Source organism: Mus caroli, chromosome 17, assembly GCF_900094665.2.
Source record: "Mus caroli chromosome 17, CAROLI_EIJ_v1.1, whole genome shotgun sequence".
Lineage (NCBI taxonomy): Eukaryota > Metazoa > Chordata > Mammalia > Rodentia > Muridae > Mus > Mus caroli.
Window position 1 is genome coordinate 67,055,676 of NC_034586.1, and position 19,201 is coordinate 67,074,876.

The window sequence follows — 19,201 nt, forward strand, 5'->3', positions numbered from 1 at the left end:
TGTGGCCTGACAGCTTATATTTTGTATCACTTAGGAATATTTAACCTTATTACTGATTTTTTTTTTAAAGCTAACCACCATATTATGTACTTTCTGCTAGGTCTTTCTGTGGCACGTATTTTTCTGTTATCCATTGCTTTTGAATATGTAAAACATTTGTGCACATTTGTTAATTTGCACCCGCCTACATGGAGGTCAGAGGTCAACTTGCAGGCGTCAGGTCTCTTGCCATTCTGTGGGTGCTGGAGATTGATGTCTGACTGGGCCTCAGGCTCGGTTTTGTCTTGTTGTTTTATTGTTGTTGTTTTGTTTTTGGCTGTACTATGTAGCCCCACAGACCTGGAACTTGCTATCCAGCCCTGGCAGGCCTCAGACTCACAGAGTCTCGCGTATCTCTGCCTCCCATGTACTGAGATTAAAGTTGCACAACACCTTGCCTGGCACAGTTACTGTTTCCTGAATTTTATTTTTATTTATGTGTATGTGTATGCAGACCTGCTTGTCTGTATATGCAATGTGTGCATGCAGGTACCCTTTGAGGCCAAAAGAGGGCATCAGATTCCCTGAGGCTGAAGTTACAAGCGGATGCTCTTTAGATTACAGCAGGGATGTGATTATGAAAGGGTGTGACACCTATAGGATTGCAGACCCTTTTAGCTCCTTGGGTACTTTCTCTAGCTCCTCCATTGGGGGCCCTGTGTCCCATCCAATAAATGACTGTGAGCATCCACTTCTGTGTTTGCTAGGCCCCGGCATAGTCTCACAAGAGACAGCTATATCTGGGTCCTTTCAGCAAAATCTTGCTAGTGTATGCAATGGTGTCAGCGTTTGGAAGCTGATTATGGGGTGGATCCCTGGATATGGCAGTCTCTAGATGGTCCATCCTTTCGTCACAGCTCCAAACTTTGTCTCTGTAACTCCTTCCATGGGTGTTTTGTTCCCAATTCTAAGGAGGGGCACAGTGTCCACACTTTGGTCTTCATTCTTCTTGAGTTTCATGCGTTTAGCGAATTGTATCTTATATCTTGGGTATCCTAAGTTTTGGGCTAATATCCACTTATCAGTGAGTACATATTGTGTGAGTTCCTTTGTGATTGTGTTATCTCACTCAGGATGATGCCCTCCAGGTCCATCCATTTGCCTAGGAATTTCATAAATTCATTCNTTTTAATAGCTGAGTAGTACTCCATTGTGTAAATGTACCANATTTTCTGTATCCATTCCTCTGTTGAGGGGCATCTGGGTTCTTTCCAGCTTCTGGCTATTATAAATAAGGCTGCTATGAACAGAGTGGAGCATGTGTCCTTCTTACCGATTGGAACATCTTCTGGATATATGCCCAAGAGAGGTATTGCTGGATCCTCCGGTAGTACTATGTCCAATTTTCTAAGGAACCCCCAGACTGATTTCCAGAGTGGTTGTACAAACTTGCAATCCCAGGAAAGAGAGGCCCATTGGATACACAAACTTTATATGCCCCAGTACAGGGGAATGCCAGGGCCAAAAAAATGGGAATGGGTGGGTAGGGAAGTGGGGGGGAGGGTATGGGGGACTTTTGGGATAGCATTGGAAATGTAATTGAGGAAAATACGTAATAAAAATATTAAAAATTAAAAAAAATAAAAAATAAAAGAAAATGAATAGAAAAAAAATGAAAGGGTGTGACTTACAGGCTATAACCTAGGATATGTCCAAGCAAAGAAGTAAATTACATGTGAAACAACAGATCCCCATAGGATGCGTTGCCACATCGGATTACATAGGTAAAATGCTGACAACTGCTTGCGATGTTATCCATGTTACAGATTAGCAACTTGAAGGAAAACACAGTGTACCAGTTCCAAGTGTCAGCAATGAACATTGCAGGGCTGGGAGCGCCCTCCACAGTGAGCGAGTGCTTCAAGTGTGAAGAGTGGACCATTGCTGTTCCAGGTAAGCTGGGGACTGTGCCTTTCCTCCAGCAAGTTGGAGTGACCTGAGGTGCTCTCTAGATGGCACTTGAGAGACAGGAATGCACTTGCTGTGCCTACCTAAAATGTCTTACGATAACAACATGAAATGGTTGATAGCAATGTAAACTTGAAACTAAATTCCTCATGCTCCTATTCAGCTAAAACCCATAGCTGCCATTGCTCAGCCTCTGCTTGGGAGACCGGCCGAAATACACACTTTGAGCCAAGTGAGCTCTTGGGAACTTTCCATTTGTCTCTTAAAGGCCAATTAAGAGCATTGCAGATTTACTTCCAGAACCATTTACCGCATCCTTCAATGCTGCTCTCCCCTTCTCTGAAGCACACACCTACCAATACCCAAATCCCCCCCTAGAGGTCAGGCAGAGATGGTGGCTTCTCCCAGTTATCTGCCCTCCCTCCTCTTCCTAGCTCGCCACTAAGTTGCCTACATTGGCTTATCATGCCTGAGTGGGCTGTGAGCCTGGCTTCTCTCTACTAAGCCCTAGTATCTATATGTCCACACAGCACACCCTCCCCTCAACAGTCATGGAATCTGGTTAGCAAATAGTCTGCTTTGGAGGTTGTCATGGGGGTGGCAGGGACACAGGAGGAAGAAAAGAAAGAAGTAAGCAGAAAAACTTACCCATGTTTATGCCTCATATGATGCCATAAAACCAAACACATATAAACGTTAAATATTAACAGACTTACTAAGTCATTAAGGTCCCGACTAGTAATGGACCCATGGTAGATTATTTAATTTTGCTATTGATTTCTGACCCAAGCACACAGAACTCCTTGGTTTTATAATCAGCATATCGAACAACTGTCTGTTAGTATCCTAAGTTGTATGAACAGTTCAGATCACACAAAGGCACAACCTGTGTGGGCAGCCACCCTGCCCTCTCCACCCATTCTTCTACAAACTCCTCTGTTTGAAGCCCTGAAACCCTGTGTTCCTGAAGAACTACCATGTTGCCCTACGCAGCAAATACCTCTCTGCTTTCCTTCCTCCAAATGCGAATACAAAGTTAGCAAAAAGAAACAAGAGTTGGTTCAAGCCTTGTTCAACACCAGCAGATCTGCAGAGGCAAACGCCTGCCTTTGAGCCAGGTGTTAAAAAGTCCTTTCTGCCACTGCCACACAGGTAGATGTGTTTCTAGATTCTTACAGTTCTGAAAGTTCAGTGTGACTGTCTTCAGACTTAGCACCCACCAAGGAACCATGCTGATGAAACGGTTGCAGGGTGGGCTCAGTAGAGAAGCGTCCCAGGAACCTCCCTGACGGGTCCTTGACTTGGGGAGGAGTGTTGGGCAAGCAGCTGTCAGAATGTTCTAGAACACAGTGCTTTGCCTTGCTTCCCCTGTGAAGGTGACTAACCTAAGGGACAACTTAATGACACAAGGAGAGTCACAAGGGGAACAAGGAAGTGGCAGGGTCAGGACTTGAACTGTAGCCTTCCTCTTCCCTGAGGTGACAGAGGAGCACCTAGTCCACCTGTATAGAAGGCTGACTGCCCCACTGGCTGCAAGGATGACCCAAGTTCACGGTCACCAAAGCCCTTTGCTGAGCAGAACATGCCAAACTATTTGATGATAATATTTAAATATATTTCCATAGAAAATATTAGGAAACAAGAACGGTACCTACTTGAAATTGCTAAACCAAAGTAAATAAGAAGGCAAATATTGAACTGCCAGTTGCGCAAGGCTGAATGAAGCCTAGCATGGCAATGTCAGTGTTTGCAGTTGTTGTCAAGTCACTGTGAGTCACGTCAGGTGATTCTGATTGGTTGGTTCGACAGAAGTTGTTTATTTGAAAGAGAAAAAGAGAGATATGTGCTTGAATAGCAGCCAGTGGTCACACAAAGATACACATGGTGACATCATAGTTTAGAGTGGAAAAAATGCAGCCACATACACACAACAGACATCGTAGGATCTTTTCTTCAGAAAGTTGTCAAGGCTCCTGAGGATGTGTGCTAGTTACTCTCAGAGTGACTGAAATAAGTGAGGATTGTGTCTACCCTAAAACAGCCTGTGTTCAAGTGGCTGTAGAGCAGCCATGGACACTTGCAGTGGCTACAATATGCCTACTTTCAGGAGACTGATAGGTTTTTAAAGAGAATGCCATCCTGAGGGTCAGCTCAGAGACCCTAAGGGTGACATATGAGTGTGCTCAGAGTGAGTCTCCTCACGTACACAGACTTCTGCTGCTCTCTCTCCCTGACTCAGGACCACCACACAGTGTGAAGCTCAGTGAAGTCAGGAAGAACTCACTGGTTCTCCAGTGGAAGCCTCCAGTCTACTCAGGCCGGACTCCAGTCACGGGTTACTTTGTGGACCTGAAGGAAGCCAGTGCCAAAGATGACCAGTGGCGAGGACTTAATGAGGCAGCCATTGTGAACAAGTACCTGAGGGTGAGAGGCTGCCTGTGACTTAGAGCTTGCTTCCTCTCCCTAAGCAGGAAAACTACTAACACTAAGCTAACATAGTCAGACCCAGTTGCATATTTTAGGCTCCTGGTAAGATTCCATCCTCTTGGCAGTCATTAGTGTTGGGGTTTTCTTTTTTGTTTGTTTTGTTTTGTTTTTTTGACTCTTGAAACATGGGTACCTTTCACCCGAATTCTTTATGCTTGCATGAACATGGAGAGCCTACTGGACTGGGTTCACTGGCCCTTGACCTTCACCTCACCCTTACTCTAGCTCCCCTGAGTGTGCTCACTGAACCCGCGCCTCACTCACACGCAGGTGCTGCTTGTAAGCAGCAGGTTCTCTTACTTGTGTGGGCTGTGTCTTGTGAGCCAAAGAAGACTGTTCTCCTGCCCCGCATGGGGACACACAGAGTGCCTGAAGACTTTAAAGACGTAGCAGGACAAGAAATAGGATTCCATGGCATAATCAGTGGGACATGACCATAGCCACTGAGGTTTTTCATTACGGCATTCTCACCAGTCGGTTCACACCGGTGTTGGAAATCTGAGCATGTGAAATGAGGAGTGGATAGAAGGACAGTCCCATAGGAAGACCAACAGTATCAACCAACCAGACCACCTAGAGCTCCCAGGGACTAAGCCATCAACCAAAGAATACACAAAGAGGGATCCGTGGCTCCAGATACATATATACCAGAGGATGGCCTTGTTGGGCATCAATGGGAGGGGAGGTCCTTGGTCCTGTGAAGACTTCATGCCTCAGTGTAGAGGAATGCTAGGACAATGAGGCAGGAGTGGGTGGGTGGGTGAGCAGCCTCATAGAGGCAAAGGGGAGGGAGAATAGGATTGGGGTTTGCAGAGGGGAAACAGGGAGGGAGGATAACATTTGAAATGTAAATAAATTAATTAACTAATTAAAACAAAGGTTATAGGAAAAGAAAAGAAACCCAAGAGTACATATGCATAGATTATGAATGTGTCATGATGTTTTCCTTGAGCTGGGGTGATGGGAGAGTAGATGTCTTCCTCTTACAACAGGACTAGACTCTGGAATGTGGATCTCTTCCTTGTGTGTTGCGGAAACTCAACTCACAGCCACTTACCCCCTACATGTCACTGCAGATGTGTCAGACACCTGGTGACTGGGCTATTTTTATCACGAGGAAATATTTCTGTTCCTTTCTTAGCATTATTTTTCAATGTAGAATTTTAAATATATTAAATTCTATGCAGGTAGCCTGTGCCCTAGTTCAAGTTCATTTACAGATTGAAGTTATTTCAATTTTGAAATTATTTTTGAAAATCCATTAGCTCGGCTGAGTGGTGGCAAGTCTGTAATTCTAGCACTTGAGAGACAAGCAAGAAGATCAGCAGTTTAGGGTCAGCCATCACGATGTAGTAAGTTCCAAGCCAGCCTGATCTACATACACAAGACTCTGTTTCATAGAACAAATCGAAACAAAACAAAACAGCCAAATTCATTAGTGCCAGTGAGAGCTATTGCTGTATAATAATAGTCGGATGTCATCAGAATATAATCCAATAGTCAGACTTAAAACCTCGCAGTTCAAGCATGAATAGTCTAAATTCATAGTCACATATGTTCACCAACACTGTGGTTTAAGTCAGATTTTTGAATGTTGGTCTCTACCACAGCATTAGGGGAGAACTTACATGTAAATATAATTTCACAATTATATTAGTATCCTGTCTAGTTAGTGAGAAATGGGCGATAAAGGTACAAGGGTGGTGTTTATGTTTTAGTGCTGGATTATATTTTTAAAGTTATTTTTATTTTATTTTTTTATTTAATTATTTTTTATTAGATATTTTCTTCATTTACATTTCAAATGCTATCCCCAAAGTCCCCTATCCCCCCCCCTGCTCCCCAACCCACCCACTTCTGCTTCCTGGCCCTGGCATTCCCCTGTACTGGGGCATATGATCTTTGCAAGACCAAGGGCCTCTCCTCCCATTGATGGCCGACTAGGCCATCCTCTGCTAAGGTACCTACAGAAAAGGAACACACATGCATGCGTGACATAAGATGCTCATTATTTCTAAACCTGCTTATTCCAGGTGCAAGGCCTCAAAGAGGGTACCAGCTACGTGTTCCGTGTACGTGCTGTCAACCAGGCAGGCGTTGGAAAGCCTTCAGACCTTGCTGGACCTGTTGTGGCTGAAACACGTCCAGGTAGGTCCTTACTTTTTCATTAATATTCATCTCTGGCTTGGGGTACCACTTGGAAATAGCGCATTTTACTATGGTACACAGGAACCAGGGGTTTACCAAGTACCAAAGGGGGGAAAATATGTTACCTGTGTAAGTAAGATCCTGAAGCCACTTTGGCCTACCATTCTTCATTCTCTGTAGGTGCTGTCTGAGTAGTTAACAAATATACCCTTAGCATGGGAAAGTCATGTATTCCTTCAAAGGATCCTCAGATCTGGGATTAGCCAGGTTTGAAGTGGTCTAGGAGGTACCGTGGTTAATACCTAATCGCTTCATAGTCTGAACCAACGTAAGCATGTACCCATTACCAGGCTGCTCCTCTTAGAACTTGGCTGTTAGCCCTGATACTTTACAATCACAGAGGGACCTGGAATATCCCAGGAAGTGGGCACATTCCTTATACAGATTAGGATGTATACAAATCTAGCTCTGAAGTTAAACTGGAGGTCAGCATACTTTCCGTCAAGGGCAAGGTAGTATTTTCAGCTTCTCAGCCTCATGGTCCTTGTTCCAGCTCCTTGGCCTGCCAGGGCATGAGCAGATGTGGCTGTGCTCTAACAAAGCCTTTTCATGTGCATCCCATACATGCAGCATATAATATTATGCATTCTGTATATTACAAAAATAATAACATATAGTCTGCCCCCTATCAAATTTGAGTTCCATGTTATGCTCTCATACCTTGAAATATTCATCTTCTTTTGATTTTGTTCACCATGTGTTTCATCAGCCAACAACATAACAATGATGATCTCGTTCCTGTTCAGTTTGTTCTGTTTTAAAAGTTTTATTTCTGTTCACTGAAGTAAGAGTAACAGTAAGGGGTAAAAATTATTTTCCAGTTACTTTTCTAAAAAAAAAAATTCTAGCATAAAGGGCCTTTGCTTTTGTGTGCCCATTTTCAGAAACGAAACAAACACAGGGCAAAGAGAAAAAGTCATATTTATTTTCCTGATGAGAACACTGTAAACAGGAAATTTCTACTCCTTTTATTACTTGAAAAATATCAGCAGCATACTCTCCAAGTCTGCCCGCTGCTTCCTGTTTCTTCATGACCGATTTTGTCTCCTCCTAAACCCGTTGGTAGGTATTTATTGGACAAAAGTGATCTTTACAGGATGAGGCAGATAATTCTACACTTCACAGTAACCTTTGCAAAATTCCCAAAGAAAGATGAAAATGCTATGACCAGATACACGAAGACACCAGGGCATGTATAAGTGCGCACATGTACAGGTGACTTGGGGTCAGACTCCTCAGCTGTGAGCATCAGTGGTATCAAATAGACATGCATATGGGTTCATGTGCAGTATCTACCCCTCAGAGGGCATTTAGATTACTGTATAAGGGAACTGCACATCTAGAACAAAGCACCTGTTAAGCTATAGGTTCCCAAATAAGTCAGTACCTTCAAAATGGCAGGCTGCCAGCCAGATGCCGTGTTAGCATGGCTATCATTGGGGGCTGGCTGTGGACCTCTTGAACACAAGTTCCGTGTCCCTGATTTGGAAAAGGCACCAAAAGTCACATCTACGGCCATTCCATTCTTGGAATGTAACTCAAGTTAACAGCTGCAGACATGAATACACTTAGCCGCTCACAGCTTAGGAAAGACTCCTCGGGCACACAAAGCCAAACTGCTTCCCTGTGATGTTTGGAATCGGTTTCTAGTCAGCAGGCATGGTCACTCTTGCAACATGAGTTTCTTGCAGCATGATACTACGTGGCAGGTCCTGTATGTGCCCTGGGAGAGGCTCATTAGGTTTATGATCACATGGGATCAACAGAGTGTACAGCTTGGTATGGTGAGAGCTAAGGTAGACCTTTGTACAAACTGCAAAGCCAAATAGGCTAGGAACTAGGATTCAAGGTTTTGTAAGTGGCTGGCTAACAAAGCTTAAATGTAGACTAAAATTTACGTAATTTCCTCGTTACGTTTCTAAGTGTATTGTTTTGCGCACTTTATGTTAGAACGGATAGAAGGAAGAAGGAGAGAAATGTTATCAATTTCAAGACTTTGGGTGTGAAACTTGCAACCTTTAGCAAGAAAATACTCTGGATTCTGTTTAGATCATTGAAACCCTTTGCCTTTATTTGAGAAAACCACCTTCACTTGCAATACATTATTAAAAATCTCCGGTAAAAATACGGCTTATCAAGTAACAGCACACTGAAAGTACACTGAACGAGATACCTCGGCTGTAATTAGACGTCAGCTGAAAGGTCACTTAATCCACTGGAGTCAGTAGGATCATCACCCTCCCTTTGAAGTCAAAGAAGCTCCAAGGAGATATTGTCCAGCCCTGCTACAAAGTCTAATTGTGTTGGTAATGAGAAGCCAGACAACAGACCAAGTGTGCCTGTGGTGATTTCCCAAGACAGCTGTTAGCTAAAGAAACCCTCAGACAGAAGAGGTTAGAACTATTTCGTGTAAATTTGGTGGTGCCTAAAAAGACTTTTTTTTTTTCTTGATGCTTGACACTTTTAAACAGTATCTGGTTGATTGTATCACAGCAGCAATGGAAGTGGGGGCCAGGTGAGCCAGATCAGATAGGGGATAAGAGAGACCTGGCCTGGCAGGTGATCGGGAGGTTAACGGGTTGGTGGTGCAGCTTGTAGTTATTCTGGTCAGAGAAACAGGAGTCACGTGATGGGCAGGAGACTCCCCCCCGCCCCCCCACCCCCAGACACCAAGCAGGGCCTCAAGTAGGAGCTGGGCCCAAGCAGCAGAGCAGGCTAGGAGACTACATTCTCCCAAAGAAAAATGACTTGGGATTTAGCAAACAGCTGAATGTCTACAATTTGGTTGATGCAGCACCTAGTAAGGCCCTGAGAAGGCAAAGGTAGACAAGGGGCCTCAGGGTGGACTCTAAGGGATTCTGAGGCAGGAGGCTGGCTTCCTCTGCAAGATGAGCAGTAGTGGCTAATTAAGAAAACTGCTCTCATACCTGCTTCCTAACTGTCCCTTGGACCCCAGCACACAGTTCTCAGTGGTAGCAGCTGTCGGACATAATCTTCAAAGGAGGAAAGATTCATTGACCTTGTGGTCTGAGAGGTTTTAGTCCACCATACAAGGAAGACATGGTGGAGCAGCTCATGTCATAGCAGACAGGAAGCAGAGAGGAAGAAAGGGGCTGGAGACCATCTTCAGTGACTTACATCCTCAGCATAGGCCCTACTTCCCTTGGGCCCTGGGCTTCCCAAAGTAGTACCACAAGAATCACCACAACCAACACCGCTACCACCAAGCATCACCACACGAGCCTATGAGGGACATTTCATATTTGACCAAGAACAACTACGGTGACTTGAGCAGCATGACTCCCGTAGCATCAGTGTGTGCCCTTCATCCTAGGCATCTTGTCGCTCACATGGTGGTGAAGGATGAGCTGGGAAAGCCGGGTCTAGTGGAGGTCACAGGGTAGGCACCAAGATAGTCGGCCAGTTGAGTGTGATAAATATAAGACAGTTCAGAGATGCGAGCCACTGGTGACAGTTGCACACCATTGTTTGACATTCTGCTCCTCTTTTGAGGGTTTAAAAGCCATGCGTATGTCATCCTTGTGCACATATGTACACGAAGCAGGACAATAAAGCTTAGAATACTGCCCATGTAAAAGACTTTAAAATTATATCTTGTTATGAGATGGGCAGAAAAGTAAGCAGCTCACTGAGTTTTAATCTTTTAAGTTGTTCATCTATTTACTTTTAGTTTTAAGAAAGAGAAAAATGGGATAGGATCAGTTCATTTTCAAGTAGTTCATCTTATCTCTGACCATTTCTTAGCCCATTATCATCCCGAGAGTTCCCAATGTCTGGGGGGGCCCATTGCAATATCATCTGTGAGATCACATTTCCCGTGTCTACATTGAGGATTTTTATCCTTAATATTTGAGGACATTTGAGGTTGAAGAGCTGACTGGAGACAACTTTTCTTTTTCTTAAGGATTTATTTTTAACTGTGTGTTTGTGTGTATGCATGCATGAGGGAAGAGGAAGAGAGAGAGGGGGGAGGGAGGAGAGAGAGAGAGAGAGAGAGGGAGAGGGAGAGGGAGAGGGAGAGGGAGAGGGAGGAGGGGGGAGAGGGATGGGGAGGGGGACTTTGTGCACATGAATGCAGGTGTTTGTGAAGTCTAGAGAAGGTGTTGGATCTCCTGGAGCTGGAGAACAGTCAGTTGTGAGTTGCCTTTTGTGAGTGTTGGGAACCAAACTCAGATCCTCTCTAAAACATAGCCACTGAGCCATCTCTGTAGCCCCAGGACAACTTTTAACACCTTGTCAGGACAAAGTAATCTCTCATTTTTTTTTCTCTCTCTACTCAAATCTCCTGGTGTAGGAAGTGAATTTTCATGTTCTTAAACAGATTCAGAAGGAGTTCCTGAAAAATCATTGCAGACTTTGGTTCCCTTTTCCAACCCAGCATTAAGGAAAGTGTCTTGCCCTTTCTCCTAGATGAGACTGTTCCTAGGGAGTCCTTTCTTTTGACAGCAGAGCAACAGACTTGATCTTGATTAGGCTCTTAAGTGTAAGATGATGTAGAAAAGCTACTGCCATCAGCACAGTGCTTTTTTTTTCACTCGCCTGTTTATCAAAGTATGAATGCATGGATAAATAATTAAAGTTCAGTTTTAAGTATCTAACTGTTCTATTTATCTGAGAACACACTGCCAAACCATCAGTTAATTTTCACTTTAAGACTCTCCGTGATTGTTTGAAAAGAGTGTGTGTTTCAATAAACACTTTTGGATGCAATGTACCGGACCTTATTATTTACTTTCTGTATCTGGCTCCGAGCCATAGTTACAAACTTTATTTGTAGCACAGGATTGCAATGTAGTGATACCTTTACTGGACAGAAGGAATTTGGTATTTTTCTATCTTCTTTCTGGTTGTTTCCTGTTCTTAACATGTTTAACAGAAGTAGGTTCATCTCTATTTATTAAGCTTAATCTGCTAAGGAATTCGCCAGTTAGAGTTGCCAGTAAAGTATAAATAGATTTGTAAATAGATTAGATTACAAGTATAATAAATATAATAATAATATAATAAATAGATTACTTCACTAGTAAAGTATAAATAGATTTGTAAATAGATTAGATTACAAGTATAATAAATATAATAATAATATAATAAATAGATTACTTCACTAGTAAAGTATAAATAGATTTGGTGTGACAGTCTGGAATTCCCGGTGAGCAGGACCCTAAGGCAGACTTTGGCACATGAGCTTAGAGAACTGTGTCCTTTAATTGTTGGTTTGGAGCCAGGCTCCAGGTGGGTGAGGCTTTACAGTACAAAGGTATCTGCTGAACTGAGAGAGGCGGATTCTTTGCATTGAAGTCTCATCTTTAGCTTTAGCGGGGGAAATTAAGATTTTTAGACCAAACATCTTTTATAAACTTAAGTCATGTCTTTACTATAATAAAGAGAAAACAGGGTGATTCATTGTCTCTGGGAAAGGATTATAGGTAAGATAATGGTTGATATGAATAACTGGTCATGCTTCCAAAGCCAACACTATGCAAAAAGGGAAAAAGAGTCAGTAACACCCATACAAGGAGATCATCACTCTGTCCTCCTCATAGTAATACAGATAGACAAATATGCTGAATTTATATTCTCACAGTGACTCTTGCAAACCCTTGTAATACTAGCTGGGCCCAAGTGTTCTTCAGCACTGGCCTTTACCTAAATTCCAAAAAGCACATTGGTTCAGTACTTTATAACGATAGGTGTCTGGATTAGTCACGTGCTGTCAGGAACAACAACAACAAAAGACAGGGCCTATAACTTTACAAGGACCACGTGGCAGATGTGCCACTTAAGGAACAATTAGACATTTAATTGATTGTTATTTTAGATCAGCAATGAGTCAAATATGATGATAGCCATTTGTGAAAACTCAGCCTGAGAAAGGCTGCCAGACCTATTGCTGTCTCTGCCTCCCTCTCTCTGCTCTTTATGTGTGTTAACAATTACTATTTGGATGAATACATAAATACAGAAGTGAAAGCTTGTGTTGTTGATGGGAAGGACACAAAGAATATCAACTATCAGGATCAAGGTCCCGGATCCTCATTGTCTGGGCTTAGCCTCCTCGCGTACATCTCCTAACAAGACGTTGGCTCTCCCCCAACCCCACTGATGGTTATACTGGACAATACCTGGAAGGATGGACTTTAATGATACTATCTAGAAACAAAATAACATTGTTCTGGGAAGCATCTCTGGAAAGTTTGCTAACACTTTGAGAAAGAACAAAACAATAGATGTGCTGTTGTACAAATTTTATTTGTTTTTGGTTTTGTTTTTCGAGACAGGGTTTCTCTGTGTAGCTCTGGCTGTCCTGGAACTCACTCTGTAGACCAGGCTGGCCTTGAACTCAGAAGTCCACCTGCCTCTGCCTCCCAAGTGCTGGGATTAAAGGCATGGTGGTGCCACCACGCCCGGCTCAAATTTTAAATTGCTATATTGAAAGCCAGTGTAATTTAAAAAATAAAACAACTCTAAATTATTTTCTTTTCAAACCCAGAAATCAGTCTTCTTGAAACACATTGGATCTCTTGAAATTTATCTCCATTTACATTTTCATATGGCTCAAAAATAATCTTCTCCAGTTGTCATTTCTAATCTAGAGAGACCTCTTCAAATTGATCCGGTTGGTTATGGGGTAAGCAGGGAAAGTTCCCATACAAGCTTCCTTTGGAAATGACTTAGGACTCTGATTAAGAAAATGTAGGTAGCGCTTATTCTTTTTAGTTCCTCTTGGAAATTTCTTGTTAGTTTAATAATATCTTTTTATTCTTTTCTGGTAACCTAGTAGATACGGGATTTACTGAAGCAAAAGTCATGAATCCAGTTTCCCTTTGCTCAAGGCTTCTTTGTCCACAATGACGATCAAGTCCATTCCCAACTGTGGTATCCATTTCAATCAATTTTTCCTCAGTCCCAGGCAGACAAAGCTGGCTCTAGCGCTGCCTCCACATAAGAAACACGACAGATTCACTTGATTCCGTGTCACAGGATGGAAGCTGAACTGCAGAGAATCCCTGGCCCAGTTCAGCCTTGCTCTAAGGCTGAATAAAGGAAGGGACCTGAACACAAGAGCTCTTAGCTGAATGGTTTTATCACAAGTCCCAACTGCCTTCTTTATGATCTTCTAGGCACCAAAGAGGTTGTGGTGAGTGTGGATGATGACGGAGTCATTTCCTTGAACTTTGAATGTGATCAGATGACTCCCAAGTCAGAATTCGTCTGGTCCAAAGATTATGTACCTACTGACGACTCTCCACGATTAGAAGTCGAAAACAAAGGCAATAAGTAAGGAATACCTCTAACCCAGTAACACATTACCTCTTCACTAGAAGAACGTAAGATAAGCTCCTGCCCCTACTTAACCTCCACGCCATAAGAAGATGACGTCGTTACTATTCTACATCTGGTATTATAAAACACCCACAACCAGTATAAGCCTTAAAATAATCCTTCAAATACACAGTTCTTGGAGTAGAACACATTTGGTTAAAGAAAAAAAAACCCATCAATCTATAAATTTCTCTTCTGGTAACATTAAAATGTTCAGTTGATCTTAGATGGTAGCATGGCTGGTAATGGAACTTGAGAAAATGAGGAAGCATGGTGAACTAGACTATTGATCTGTTCATTCATTAACTTGTGTATTCCAGAGGAAGTGCTGGGTGCCAGAGAAGCAGCAGATAGCCAAGCAGAAGCCTGTCTCTGAAGGCACAGGCACTGTACAGGAGCATGGCCCCCATTTACCATCAGTTCTGACAAGAGAAATACCCAGAGTCACCTGCCACATGTTCTGCCCTATAGGAGAAAAACTTAGGCTCCTCAGAAAGGGTGAATCAGGAGACTGTCTCTCTGTAGGATGTGTATTAATATGCAGCAGAGCTTGGAGATGGGACATTCATACCTGTGTCCTCATCATCCTACAAGAAACCAAGAAAGTCTTCCTAGTGGAAAGGATGTTCAACCCAAGACACCAAGAGCTAATGATCTTTAGCTCAGTGGGGTAGGGGTAGGCAGGGATGTGACAAGTGACATTAGGGATAGTCCTAATGACAGGACTATCATGTTTAGGGGGTCAGAAATGAGAGTGGCAGGCCCACAGATCATGTACAGGCACATTTCTAGGAAACATATTTTGTTTTGAAGGACAAAAATGACCTTTAAAGACCTCGGGACAGATGACTTGGGCACCTATTCTTGTGATGTGACAGACACGGATGGGATAGCGTCAAGCTACCTGATAGACGAGGAGGGTGAGTTTAAATCATTTCTCCCTGTCTAATGTTGCTTTCATTTCCCCGTTGTTATCAACTGTGATAAATGGCATTGGCTTTAGTAAGTAAAGGTTTGTCTTCCATTTTTCTATACAGAAATGAAACGTCTGCTTGCCCTCAGCCAGGAGCACAAGTTCCCGAGTAAGTATCCTGGTACCCATGCAGATTTTAGTGGTTTTGCCAGGGTTCAGCTTCTGCAATAGAACAAATGACAGCTCAGATGGAATTAAGAAAAAGTTTAAAGCCTTACCTGATGGCACAGTGCTGTAATCTTAGTTACTTAGCAGAGACAGGGAAAAGGCAAGTTCAAAGTGGGCTACAGAGTTCAAGTTCAAGGCCAAACTAGACAACCTCACGTGTCTATTTAGACCTAAAAGGTGTTTTTTTTTTTTTTTTTTTTTTTAAGAGCTGGGCAGGGGAGTCCTAAATTCATGGTCTGGTCTGGCTACATGGTGAAACCCAGCAAAGGAAAGAAAGGAGGAATGAGGGAGGGAGAAAGGAAAGAGAAAGAGAGATGGGGAGAGGCGTTAGGATGTACATCACAAGCCAGCAGCCACAAAAACACCTTCTAGAAATGACCCCTTTCTTTGCCATTTTCCCCGAGAAATGCCAAGATACTACCATAGGAAAAGTACCCCACGGGCTGTGTGCTTCTCTGGCATGAAGAGAACCCTGGATTTGATCCCTGGCATTGCATAAAGCCAGAAATGATAGCATACCCCTGCTGTCCCAGCACCTGACATCCCGAGTTCAAGCTCACTCTGGGTGATAGAGCAAAACAGGAAGTTAGAGGCCAGCCTGGGCTACCAGGGACCCTGTCTAAAAAGAGAGAAACAAACAAGAAAACGAGAAGGGGACCAGGAGGAAAGAGAAAGGGAAGGGGATGGAAAGAAAACCCACACCATGCTTCATTCTGCACGGCAGTGTGAGGGGCCGGAGATGTATTATGAGTAAATCTGTTTTTCAATTCTTAACACGTGTGTTTTGGGATCACACCCATATGTTCTAAACACACTCATTTATATGTTTTAGACAAATCTGTAATGTTGGCACATAGCAGGAGACTCAAAGCTCTAAACAAAGCCAATCTAAACACAATGTTTTGTACTCTTGGGAAACCGGATAAAGGGCCCCATTCTGAAGTAGAGCCCCTCTGAACTGTTTCCATGCCCTTAGACAAAGCACCTTCCATATAAAAGATTAAACCCTACAGCCGACACCTAACAGAGGGAACGCTTGAAATAACACCTCGCAGGTTCCGCTGGCCTGAAAGGATCCCTTACTCACTGGCCAGTCAAGCACACTGTCATGTTCGAGAAAGCAGATTAAAGAGTGGTGAATGCTCTCCCTCTTTTAAATGGAGACTCTAAAAGATTCCTCAATGCTTGCTTATATTTCTTATGACTATGGAGTTTCAGGAGGTCCCAGCCCATGCAATTAACTTCCTCTGTGTGCTTAGTCACCATAAAGCTGGAAAGTATCATTGTGGATGATAGAGTTAATTCTGAAAGCCACGTGGAAGGTGGAGGCCTCCCTGGACATTCTTGGCTCCGTGACACCGCATGAACCATTTCCGTTTCCCTGGGCTTCGGTTTCTTTTTCTAGGACTGGCAGTCGTGACAGTTCTTAGGCCCCAGTCAGAAGCTGTTTCTAAGGTACATGTTTACATCCTCTGCTCCAGCCTGATCGAAGTGGAAAGAAGCACTAATCTAGTTAGGAAACACTGCTCACGTATCCAGGCAACAGCCTCCCCAACAACATTTATATTTAGGTTAAAAGACGGTGTCACTGTTAGGTTCCCATCGCCTGGGCCTCCCCGGGTTGATGAGCACGTGGACATGGAGACAGTATAATTAAGGGCTTTGTAGCCAGCTCATATGGTCGGCATCTATGCCGATGCTTTATCCTGCTTATGCCTAAGGGTTTAATCATCGGTGCTTGGAGAGGGCGAGAGCAAACTCAAGGCTTCCTTACTGCAGACCAGATGTGACATCATGGCCACCACACAGGGAGAGCCCAGGGACAGGTTTTAAGCTCTGAGTGTGAATATCATACCCCAACCCAGAGAAGCTTTTCTGAGACCCTTGAAACAGCATTGTAAAAAGGACAGTTCCAGTATTTTCTTTCACCAACTGCAATGATGAGGTTGTGAAAGGAAACCTTCAGAGAACTGCCAGCGGGTCAGGACAGCATATCTCTTTTCTCAGTTCACACCCACTTCCTCCTGGTCAAGGAAGACATCAAGTCATTTTCTTGAGATTTATAAGGTTCTACATGTCTCATTTCTCACTGATTGTAAAATTTAAAAATCCCGTTCCTTTATCCTTTGAGATAGCAAAACTCTCCTCTAAAGCTATTTTCAAAAATATTTTGAAAAACAGTAAGCATATGCCTTCAGTCTATAAATAATATGTTTTGCTAGAAAAAATAAACTGCCAGAGAAGGTGATTTGGATCTGGAAACAGGAAAAGATTTAAAAAAAAAGTAGAGATGTAAAACCTGAAAATAATATAGCCTGCCCTGCATTATTAGTGCTGAGTTGCAGTGTGGCAAGTCAGCTTGTCTGAGCATAGAAGATGCAACAGCATCAACATCCTGCATCAAGGTTCTTCATTTATAGATATTTGCTACCGTCCTACCTACACAGGTAATGTATTGTATGCACACACATAAGTGCATATCCATAACTATAAACACACTGCTAGGTGCTCCTAGTTTTCAACACATTATATTTAATAATTATAGAATATTGTTGAAGCAACTGGAGGAAAAAGCAGATACCAAAATATGAAGAGCATATATTGTATGCCAGGCCCTTCCTGGGGCATTCAGTTGGAATCCACGGATGCAGAAAGCACTGTGGTGGTTTGATTTTAGAGGTTAAGAACACATGAGACCCGCAGATCCAATAATGAAACCAGTTACATGTAGCTTGTTGAGTCTGTCTCTCTGAATGCACATGTCATGCTTGCTTGTTCCCTCAGTGGCAATTATGGCGATCTGTGTTCCTCTAGACAATGTTCTTGTGACTTGGGGGCAGACAGAGAACATCAAAGGCTCCCAGGAAAGCCAGTCCCTTACTTGGCATTGCTGCTTCGAGTCACAGTACTATACATTAGGTCCTCCGTGATGGGCTCCCCAGACTTTTCTGGAACATTCTCAAGATTTATTTATAGCAAGAGTTAACCTCTAGTCTTGGGAACTTTTATCTCCGCCACTCAGACTTTTATCCACACTGGAAAACCATGGCCTTCTGCATAGAAATGGAACTGGAACAAAAACCAGCATAGACTAACAGGGGTTATCACAGGGATAATCTCTGTGTCTCCGGGGTCACCACTCTTTCTTAGCATTCAGCTTTCTCATCAGTTAACGTGGTGGGGGACAGAGAACTTACCTCCATTTACTGATCACTAAGGTATTGTTACTTCCATCTACTGATAATTAATGTATCCTGTTGTTCCATAATTAACTGTCTGATTGCCAAGCAAGGTGCACGGTGTCCATGTTGACAGGTGTGGAGCACCCTTGACCCTTGACCAATGTCAAGATAATGTTTCAGCCTCAAAGTCTATCTTCTCCCCCCACCCCCAGATGCTTCCCCTCGGTACAGAATACCCAAGAGTCCCTTCAGGTTTGAAGCAGAATAAATCTGTAACTGATTTTACGGAGTAGAGGGGGAAAACCCAAAGAAAGGAATCCCTGACATCTGCCTGTTTTTTTTACTAGCAGATTTGGGGCTATACACTGGCCGTTCCAGGTTATCTCTCATTTTACCTTGTGACTGCCCTTGAATGACCTTGACTAAAGCTGCAGTAGAGAGTCCCAGAGGTTAACTTTATGTACCCTATAGATAATGTCATCCCCATTGATGGGACAAGAGACAACCATGCTTCAAAAGGGGTGAGGTCCCATGTATGTGACTCAAGGTCTGAGGTCCCCCTGTAATGATGTCTGTCAGTCTGAGGCCTCCCCATAATGTGACCACCATCCCTGGATCATGTAGATGAAGGGTCTACAATTGCTATCGGTACTGACCATCTTTTCCACTTGTTAGAACGTCTGTATCAATATTGTTGTTCCCCAGTGACTTACTATATCTATTTTTATTCTTCCTAGCTGTCCCTACTAAGTCTGAGTTGGCAGTTGAAATTTTGGAGAAAGGTCAGGTCCGGTTTTGGATGCAGGCTGAGAAGCTGTCTGGCAATGCCAAAGTCAGCTACATATTTAACGAGAAGGAAATTTTCGAGGGGCCGGTAGGCTTTACACTTGTT

The 19,201-nt window shown here is 43.2% G+C and overlaps 1 protein-coding gene across 4 annotated transcripts in view; it reads left to right on the forward strand.

Moving 5' to 3' along the window:
* The window catches only part of Myom1 (myomesin 1), a 112,060-nt gene that overhangs the window by 71,974 nt on the left and 20,885 nt on the right, over positions 1–19,201 (forward strand). For all 4 annotated transcript variants that reach the window (XM_029471248.1, XM_021186201.2, XM_029471249.1 and 1 more), the window contains 7 exons: positions 1,806–1,932; positions 4,187–4,371; positions 6,468–6,582; positions 13,785–13,941; positions 14,800–14,906; positions 15,024–15,068; positions 19,047–19,183. In XM_029471248.1, the coding sequence (XP_029327108.1) occupies positions 1,806–1,932; positions 4,187–4,371; positions 6,468–6,582; positions 13,785–13,941; positions 14,800–14,906; positions 15,024–15,068; positions 19,047–19,183 (873 nt within the window). The remainder of the gene's footprint in view (positions 1–1,805; positions 1,933–4,186; positions 4,372–6,467; positions 6,583–13,784; positions 13,942–14,799; positions 14,907–15,023; positions 15,069–19,046; positions 19,184–19,201) is intronic.